The following is a 10159-nucleotide window of genomic DNA, read 5'->3' on the forward strand; positions in this document are numbered from 1 at the left end:
AAAAGTTGGAATAATCTACAGCTCCTGGGTTCCTCCTAGACAACAAAGAAATTAAGCTCCTTCTCTATTCAGATGACCTGGTCTTGTTGTCTCCAACAGAATATGGGTTACAGCATAGCCTGTGTTAGATGCCTACTGCCAAAACTGGGCACTGACAAAGAACATGAGCAAAACAAAAGAAATCCATATCACAAGGAAATAAATACCACTTTACCCTAGGTGAGGTCAAAATTGATACCTAACTCGGTCTTAATATCAGCGCATCAAGGCAGTTCGACATCGCCATCAAAACACTAGTAGAGAAAGCAAGGAGAGCACACTACTCAATAAAGAAAACAATAAGCAAATTTAACCTCGCTATTCAAATCTGTCTTAAAATATTTGACTCCATTATCCAACCAATCCTTGTGTATGGCAGTGAAATATGGGGCCCACTATTACAGTCAAAATATACATCATGGGACAGAACACCCACAGAAAAACACCCAGAATTTGGCAAAAACATCCTAAATGTACGCAGAAATTCCACAAACCATGCATGCAGGGCAGAACTTGGAAGGCTTCCTCTTCTACCACCCCACTGAAAAAAGGGCATGGAAATTCTGGGTGCACCTAGCCCAATCACATGAAGGGTCATACAAGCACAGAGCATTTATGGTCAACAGTCTCTGCCCAGAGAGTGACCCCTTAACAAAACTGGCCCAAAAACACAAGATTGACATTAGCAACTCAAACAAAGAAAACCATTAACCAAATACAGAATTAGTGATCATAGCCTGGCAATTGAAACAGGACGCCATCAAAATGGCATCCTGGCTGGCCAGAGAGGACAGACTATGTCATAGCTGTAGGTCAGGAGAGAGAAAGTAAAGAACAAATATAGATTACTTAGAGAGTCCTTCTTCCCCAAATTCACAATGAAAATGCCTAACATTTTTACAGAACAATCAAACTGAATTTGAATTTGAGAGAGAGAGAGAGAGAGAGAAGAGGAAATAAGAAGATGGGAGAGATGAGAGAATGGAGGACAGCAGGGAATGCAGGGAGGAGAGGAGAACTGTTAGTCATGGTCAGAGAGAGAGAGAGAGAGAGAGAGAGAAGATTTTAAAGGGAAGAGGAATAGAGGAGGGTAGAGGAGACGAGGATGTGAGAAACATGGAAAGAGTGAAGAGGATAAGGGAGGGAGAGAAGAAACAAAAACTTGAATTGGAAGCTTAACCAGAGGTTACCATCTTCTTGCTCTCTCCCTCAACCCTTCCTCTCCTCCTGCTCTCTCCATCAACCCTTCCTCTCCTCCTGCTCTCTCCCTCAACCCTTCCTCTCCTCCTGCTCTCTCCCTCAACCCTTCCTATCATATCTCTCTCCTCCCTGCCCTCTCCCTCCCTAGCATTTAAATGACCAAATCATCACCCATAATATTTTGAAGAATTGAACTATCAGTGGACGGGGAGCTTATATTCTTGAGCTCACCTTGACTGACAGCTCTTTGAAACACCCTTGTCATCGTTGCTAAGTAACAAGGTAAACAATGGGCCACATGTCATTGATGACAAGGTAAACCAGCCTTTCTTTTTTAACAGGTCCCGGACCTGTTAAAAAGTGTCAGAGTAAATGTATAATTATTTCATTGATTACTGAAATTGATTTGGCCAAGTGCAACTGCGCTCACTGTTCAGTGTGCTCTCTGCTTAACAGCGGTCTCTGCTCACTTTAGCAGCTGCGCGAGTGGGAGATGCCACTGTGGTTAACTTCGAGGTTAACCTGATCATTTTCCAGAAGTTTTCTTGAAGATCACTCCGCGACCCACACGCTGCAGCGCTGTCGTTCAGCAGCAGATGTTGCGCTGTCAGCCACTGATTGTCATTCCCACAAGCCATCACTCACCACCAGTGGCGACCAGTCATTCAGGGCAGGGGTTGCCTGTTTTGCATGTTATTTTGACATTAATACGTGTCACATATCAGTTTGCAAACAATGTAAAAAAAATCAAAAAAAAAATCATTGAGTTAATAAAGCCGCATACAAACATGGTCTCTTTTTTGCTTTCTTGAGTAAGGCAAAAATGCAGGCATTTCAGCCTAGCTAAGTGCTTTCTGTGGTGGTGGTTGGGCAGCCAGTGGAAAATACGGTTCTGATGTTCTCGAGTTGCGCCGTGATTGGCTCAGTGTTCTGTCACTCATGGGGACACTACGTCACGGCCAAATCTAAGGGTAGAGCTTGGAAATTCAAGCCCCTTGGGTGCTGCCATAGAGTTACATTAGAAGTGCCCATCCAAGAAGGATCAAGGTCATTGGCCACAGATAAAATGATGTCAAATCACATTATATCTACAGTAGCTTTGATTGGACTGATCATGTCAACATCATACTTTCAAAATCTTAGCTAGCAGTCATCATGAATTAAGTCGACAATCTACTGGCAAATCCTTTTTAATCCTTGTCATATGAAGAGAAATAATGAAGAGAAATTATAGATAAAACGTATCGGTGCTCATCGGCTATTGGACATAAACATTACACAACAAGTTGGAAATCGCAAATTCAACAATGAGTTGTTTGGAAGGTATCAGTGGCTAACTGCAAGCATTGCAAAGCTGTCACTAGCCTGCTATTCAGTGGAGTGGCTGTGTGGTCCCAAATCTGGGTTTAAGGGTCTCTTTTCCAAGCTTAATATGATAAACATTCAACATTGGCCATGCTGTCAATCCAGCAAGATTTATGCCGCGCTCAAAACAACTTAACATAGAACTGGGAAATCTGACTTCAGTGAGTTTAAAACAAGTGGGAACTCGGGGAAAAAACGAGCTCCGACTTGGAAAATATGCAACTCAAAATTGTAAGTCGGGAACTCGGGCCTCTTTCTAGAGCTACGACCTGAAGATCACTGTCGTCATCATGATTCGACCTTGTTTTTGCTGAGTTCCCAGTTGTCTTGAAAGCACCATAAATCCAGAGAATGACAGACATTGATGACAAAGTGCTGAATAAATAGTTATATTGCCTACTTCCGTCCTAGCTCGCTCATGTCTTAATAGAAATTACGTATTGCCTCTTATCCGCTTGTCTTCCCCTTATGCCTAGTTTGTACATCTCCATTTTCAGTCGAAACCACATGTGTTTAAGCAAGTCAGCCATATCAGCTATGTTTTTCTTAAAGGCAGTAAACTAGGCTGAATGAACTGTTTCGCTGCCAGACAAGGCTCCGCTGATAGCCAGGTGTAGCAGTGGTAAGGTGTTGGGACTGCTGTTGGGACTCTGCGGTTGGGACAGCTTTATGTAGGCCCTAACAGTTTGTGGGCACCGTTTGTCACTGTTATAGTGCAATTAATGTATTGTTTAGTGTTGTGTAGTGGCTTTGCTGGCATGCATCCCCCCCAACAACAACAAAAATGTGTTTGCCCCACCAAGATTTACATGCTAAAATCGCCACTGCTCACCACTGTCATCAAATGGACTCATGCCACAAGTTCTGACTGAGCTCAATCGTCATGAAACGCAAATACAGCGATGAGTTTCTCTCTCTTGGTTTCATACAAATAACGAGGAGCGTCCACAATGTGTTTTGTGCGGGGAAGTGCTTAGTAATGAGTCTCTCAAAATGAACAAATTAATAAACGACATCTCCTGACCAAACATCCACAGCATGACGGTAAACCCATAGAGTTGTTTCAGAACAGGGCAGAATGCTTCAGGAAACAGTGCTTCAACAGTGGAAAAGTGAGTCAGCTAGCAAGGCATTGTTGTCATTTTATAACAGGTGATGATAGCTCTTACAATATTCAATGATTACATTTCTCTAAAACAGGTTATTGGCTACATGTGCACTACCAAGTGTATTTACAGATGGCATACAAGTTTGTTATTAAGGCACATTAAAGTTGTTAATGTTAATGTTAATGTTCCAGAAGGCATTTCTGCCCCAAAAGGTATTTTGATTAAAAAAATACAAAAAACATTAAAATGCCTCTCCTGTGAAGTAGTGATGTGCGACATACACCTAGTTTCTGTAAACGGGTCACATACAATAAAACAATTAATAAAAAAAAACAGATTTTCCCTCATTAAAAATACATCTACCCCCTACAAATAAGTACATTTATTGTAATCCACATAAGAATTCACACAAGAAGTGCTGTAGCCTGCACGTAGCCTACATAGGCTACTTGAACTTATGCCCATTGGACCTGCAGTCTAAGTTATTGTATAGCCTACAAACACGCTTCCACCTGTCCCCGGGCGGTGATTCTAATATTCTATATTTATTCAAATCCTCTTGCTGCAGGATTATTTTCCTCCTGTGATGAAATGGGTCATTATAAGATCCGACATCTGTACCCTCACCACCTGGGGACGGCCTGTCAGGAAGTCCAAGATCCAATTGCAGCGGGAGGTGTTCAGTCCCAGGGTCCTGAGCTTGGAGGGGACTATGGCGTTGAATACTGAGCTGTAGTCAATGAACAGCATTCTTACATAGGTATTCCCTTTGTCCAGGTGGGTGAGGGAAGTGTGGAATGCAATAGAGATTGTGTAATCTGTGGATCTGTTGGGACAGTATGTGAATTGGAGTGGGTCCATGGTGTCTGGGATGATGGTGTTGATGTGAGCCATGACCAGCCTTTCAAATAATTTAATGGATATAGATGTGAGGGCTACGGGGTGATAGTCATTTAGGCAGGTTACCTTGGCGTTCTTGGGTACGGGGACTATGGTGGTCTGCTTGAAACCATGGTTGGTACTTCAGACCAGGTCAGGGATAGGTTGAAAATGTCAGTGAAGACACTTGCCAGCTGGTCAATGCATGCTCTGAGTATGCGTCCTGGTATTCCGTCTGGTTTAAAGGTCTTAATTACATTGGCTACAGAGAGCGAGATCACACAGCCGTCCGGAACAGCTGGTGCTCTCATGCATCGTTCAGTGTTGCTTGCCTCGAAGCATGCATAGAAGGCATTTAGCTCATCTGGGGTTTCCCTTTGTAATCCGTGATAGTTTGGTAAACTCCTCAATGTTATCGGATGAATTCCAGAACATATTCCAGTCTGTGCTAGCGAAACAGTCCTGTAGCTTAGCATCTGCTTCATCGGACCACTTCTGTATTGAGCGTCTCACTGGTACTTCCTGTTAGAGTTTTTGCTTGTTAGCAGGAAGCAGGAGGATAAAATTATGGTCCGATTTGCCAAAGGGAGGGCCTTGTATACGTCTCTGTGCGTGGAGTAAAGGTGATCTAGAGTTTTGTTGCCTGTACATTTTAGTCGACGCTCTTATCCAGAGCGACTTACAGTTAGTGAATACATTTTTTAATTTTTTAATACTGGCCCCCCGTGGGAATCGAACCCACAACCCTGGCGTTGCAAACGCCATGCTCTATCAACTGAGCTACATCCCTGCCAGCCATTCCCTCCCCTACCCTGGACGAATTGTGCGCCGCCCATGAGTCTCCCGGTCGCGGCCGGCTGCGACAGAGCCTGGATTCGAACCAGGATCTCTAGTGGCACAGTTAGCACTGCGATGCAGTGCCTTAGACCACTGCGCCACTCAGGAGTACAAGTGTAGTTGCACAGGTGTCATGCTGGTAAGATTGAGGAAAATGGATTTCCGTTTCCCTACATTTAAATCACCGGCCACGAGAAACACTGCCTCTGGTTGTACATTTTCGAAATATGGTAATGCATCAGCAGTTTCCCTATTGTTATGTCAGTCACTGACAGTCACTCAATTAGCCAATGTCAGCTAATATTTTATAGATTGCTAGGTAAATTAGTTTAGCCAGCTATCTAAACCTTGTAGCAGTCATGGCCGAATTACTGGGCAAGGCACGTGCCCAGGGGCCCTGAACTCCAGGGGGCCCCCATTGATTTTGTTAGTCACTCTCACTCAGATATCATATGAACATGGCATAAGTCATGGCAAAATGTGTAGAACTGCAGGAATGTAGCTTGAAAACTGCAATCTTCTCTCCATCCCATGGTAAAATAGCAGAATAATTGCTTTAAACTGCAAAATTGTATCTACGCCCCATGGAAACATATGTAGAATTGCAGGACATTAACTTGAATAAAAGCTGCACACTTTTCTCTCCACCGACAAGAGATGGGCCACTAACATGTTTTGTCCATGAGGTGGGCAACCAAATCTTGCTTAGGGCCCCAAAAATGCTAGAAACTTTATTTGACGAGATTGTGATGTTAACACGATGGGGAAAGGGAGGGGAGGAAAATTATCCTCCGATGTAGTAAGTGACTTCTCTTATACTTATGTATTCTCTTTTCCTCTCCTCTTCTGTCCTCTCCTCCCCTCTTTTCTTCTCTCGTTCAGTCCATCCTAAGAAGAAGAACAGACAGACATGCGTGAGGAAGAGTCTGATCTGTGCCTTCGCCATGGCTTTCATTATCAGCGTCATGCTCATCGCGGCCAATCAGATGCTGCGGAACGGCATGGAGTAGCCAATCACACTGTGAACCTGGGGAGTGGGCGGAACAGTTATATAACCTCACTTCCTCTCTTTGCAGTAAAAACAGGAAGGTAGGCCAGTCAAAATCCAAACACCTCTGTGAAGGACAACAATCTGTTCTTTTAAATAAAGTTTGTTTTGATTTATATCGTAAACCGTAAACAGACATGAGGGTGCAAGGACTGAAGGACAACGAAGGAAAACGAAAAGCCATTTTTTTTCAGTTAAAATAAAATAAATCCAAACAAAGACAAAGCAAAGTCACTAGGAGGACTTGATTAACATAGATATACTGGAAGGGATGCAAAGCAATCTTTTTATATTTTGTGGGGATTATTCCTTCATTTCTGTATCAGAGAAGGCCAACCCTTTAAGATTGCTTTTCTAATCAACACCAATCTATTCAATATGCAGCAGGTGCTTTGAGCCATTCCTGAATTTTTGGTTCTGCAGTTCATATTACTTCAGGAAGGCAGTATCCCTTGACTGAGGATACTGCACTACTGTTTAATGTTTTAAACTGTATCTAAACATGTTAATCTGTTTATTTATTTTATTCTTGTCTATCTTATATTTAGAGTGTATATTTACTCAGTCACTCACCTGTGGACGTTCTACCAATGTATGTTTACACTGTAACAGAGGTGGTTTGCAACTTAAGGACAGACTTGTGTTAGCTCCCAGAGCGAACACCTAGGCTTTAGCTCAGCTGACTAACATAGTCTTGAGTCACATAGTCAACCTTCTACACCTGACATTCACTCCCTCACAATGTTCTTACAGTATAGTCGACTGTCTGTCTGTCTGTCTGCACTGCATGTGACTCAGTGGATATTTAAAGGCACTGTATGTATGTACAATATTTACCATATGTCGTATCACTCTACGTGTCCATAAGGTGGTGTGCTGTGTATGTGTGTGCTAGACTGTCTATGCTTGGACAAGGTTGCTGTCTGGTGACTAAGGAAAGAACTTCACCCAAATGCTTGGAACTTGAACCACGGATAATACAGTTGTGGTCTAAAATGTCGTTGACCAGGCCAATTAAGATTGCTTTTCATTTTTGTGTTTTTCCCTTTTGCCCTCGTTCACTCCCCTTCACAAATCTGATAGGACTAGATGGATGAAAGCATATGGTGGAAACTCCAACACCTATCCAACCTGAAGGCCTTGTGGAGCTTTTTCTTTACAGCTACTGTACCTATCCAGGGCCCATATTCATGAAGCATCTCAGATTAGGAGTGCTGATCTCGGATCAGTTTTTTCTTTTAGATCACAATGAAAAAGAAGATTACATGGACGGGATGGCGCTAATCCTAGATCAGTACTCATACACTGAGACACTTGATACATACAGCCTCTGAAATCCACATACTGTACACACTGTAACGTGTTCAAGAGTCAGAGTAGTTTACAGAGGTCGTTCATCAAATATTTTCACTTTCAATATCTCATGTGCAGGCTACTATAATGTATTTATGTTCTTGGCCATGCAGTGTAGTACATCACACACAAAAATCACCTCGCTCTCTCAAATATCTTAATATATTTATAAGTGATTGCAAAGGGCCATTGGTCCATTAGTTTATTATGAATCCATTATGGTCGCTGACACCCGCATCTAATCGTAATGTGTAGATTAGTCATAGTTTTACTATTGTAAATGTTTCTGTCATATCTTTTCCAACCTGGTAAAGTGGATGTAAGGAAAGTGGTCTATTGTTTGAGAAGATTTCTATCACCGAGTTTCTATATCTAGATTCTATAGTTTCATGTCATCCATGTCCCTACTGGGACTGAGGGCAAGTTTATAACCAGCACTGGTGGTTTGGAGAGCTGTGGTTTTGAGATGATATAAATGTCTAAAAACATGTTTATAGACTGTACAGAAATCTAAACACAAATACATATATAACCTTGGCATGCTGCTTGGATGAAGAGAGGAAGAAAGAAAAATAGCAATATTATTGATGGTAACATGTAAATAAAGATATGTAGTCTGTAAAAACCTAATCAACCTGTGTTTATGCAATCAAATCATTTGTTTATAGAAACAAAAATCAGTTCTGTTTTTCTAATGAACAACTTGGCCACTGTGTGGCAGCAGTGAGCTCTATAGGACATAGTCTAAAGATCTGATTGGCCAAAGACCAATTAGTGGGAAAAAAAGATCAGAATTGGCCTGCCTGTGTAGACGCAGCCATACTGCATAAAACAGGTTTGGTCTCATTTGTTAACTACTGTACCTGTTTTATATCATCTTTACCTTGTCTATGTGTGTATGCTCCAGAAGCACAGGTGAGTCATGGAGCCCAGAGACTACACTAGGGGCTCAGACGTCCAGGTGACCATTCTGCAGAGACAAACTCAATCAGCAGCAAGCCCTGAGGAGAGGGAGGAGCTAAAGGTACTGGACTCCCATGACATTGAAACTAATCCCTGCCATCCAAGACCTCTATATCAGGTGGTGTGAAAGATATGCCCGGAAAATTGTTCAAGACCACAGCCACCCAAGCCATAGACTGTTCTCTCTGCTTCTGCATGGCAAGCGGTAACTGAGGAAGACTGACACCAACAGGCTCCTGAACAGCTTCTATCCCCAAGCGATAAGACTGCTAAATAGCTAATAAAACTACTACACTGACTATTTGCATTTACCCTTTTATTTTAAAAAATTGCACTGACTATGCACACTCACAGAACTCTATACACTCACTCACACACACTCACACACTTAATTTGCTCACACACAGCTACTGTACCAGCAAGTTAGCTAGCTGAATAAACTAAGTTAGAGTCTATTCCTAGAAAACATTGAACCGCTGTAGTTTACAACAATTATAATTTGTAAAATGGAAGTTGGGAGAGTTATATTTGAGTGTTTCAGTGAAACGTAAGTGAGGGAGGCCCCGCTCTCTCGCTTTCCCAGATGTTTAGTTCATTTCATTCCAATCTCCTTTGCATTATTGTAGCCTTTTTCTGTAGCCTGTCAACTATGTGTCTGTCTATCCCTGTTCTCTCCTCTCTGCACAGGCCATACAAACGCCTCACACCGTGTGGCTGCTGCCACTCTAACCTGGAGGTCCCTGCGCGCACGACCCACGTGGAGTTCCAGGTCTCCGGCAGCCTCTGGAACTGCCGTTCCGCGGCCAACAAGGCAGAGTTCATCTCAGCCTATGCTACCCTCCAGTCCCTCGACTGCTTGGCGCTGATGGAAACATGGATTACCACAGAAAACACTGCTACTCCTACTGCTCTTTCCTCGTCTGACCCATCTGTCTATCTCCTCATTTGAATTCCATGCTGTCACAGTCACTAGCCCATTCAAGCTTAACATCCTTGTCATTTATCGCCCTCCAGGTTCCCTTGGAGAGTTCATCAATGAGCTTGACAAGTTCCTTTCCTGAGGATGGCTCACCCCTCACAGTTCTGGGTGACTTTAACCTCCCTACGTCTGCCTTTGACTCATTTCTCTCTGCCTCCTTCTTTCCACTCCTTTCCTCTTTTGACCTCACCCTCTCACCGTCCCCCCCTACTCACAAGGCAGGCAATACGCTTGACCTCATCTTTACTAGATGCTGTTCTTCTACTAATCTCACTGCAACTCCCCTCCAAGTCTCCGACCACTACTTTGTATCCTTTTCTCTCTCGCTCTCCTCCAACACTACTCACTCTGCCCCTACTCAGATGGTAATGTGCCGTCCCAACCTTC

The 10159-nt window shown here is 43.0% G+C and overlaps 1 protein-coding gene across 2 annotated transcripts in view; it reads left to right on the forward strand.

Moving 5' to 3' along the window:
• Nucleotides 1-8559, forward strand: part of LOC121580268 (calcium-binding protein 8-like) — a 79044-nt gene extending 70485 nt beyond the window's left edge. Inside the window, exon 7 of one of the 2 annotated variants that reach the window (XR_006003007.1) lies at nucleotides 6312-6392. Coding sequence is in view for 1 of the 2 variants with exons in the window: in XM_041895326.2 (XP_041751260.1) it covers nucleotides 6312-6439 (128 nt within the window). In the remaining variant the exon portion in view is untranslated. Of the gene's footprint in view, nucleotides 1-6311 lie in introns of both variants that reach the window. The other variant, XM_041895326.2, reaches the window with a different exon arrangement.
• The last annotated feature ends 1600 nt before the right edge of the window (nucleotides 8560-10159 follow it).

This window comes from Coregonus clupeaformis, chromosome 13 (genome assembly GCF_020615455.1).
Source record: "Coregonus clupeaformis isolate EN_2021a chromosome 13, ASM2061545v1, whole genome shotgun sequence".
Classification (NCBI taxonomy): Eukaryota; Metazoa; Chordata; class Actinopteri; order Salmoniformes; family Salmonidae; genus Coregonus; species Coregonus clupeaformis.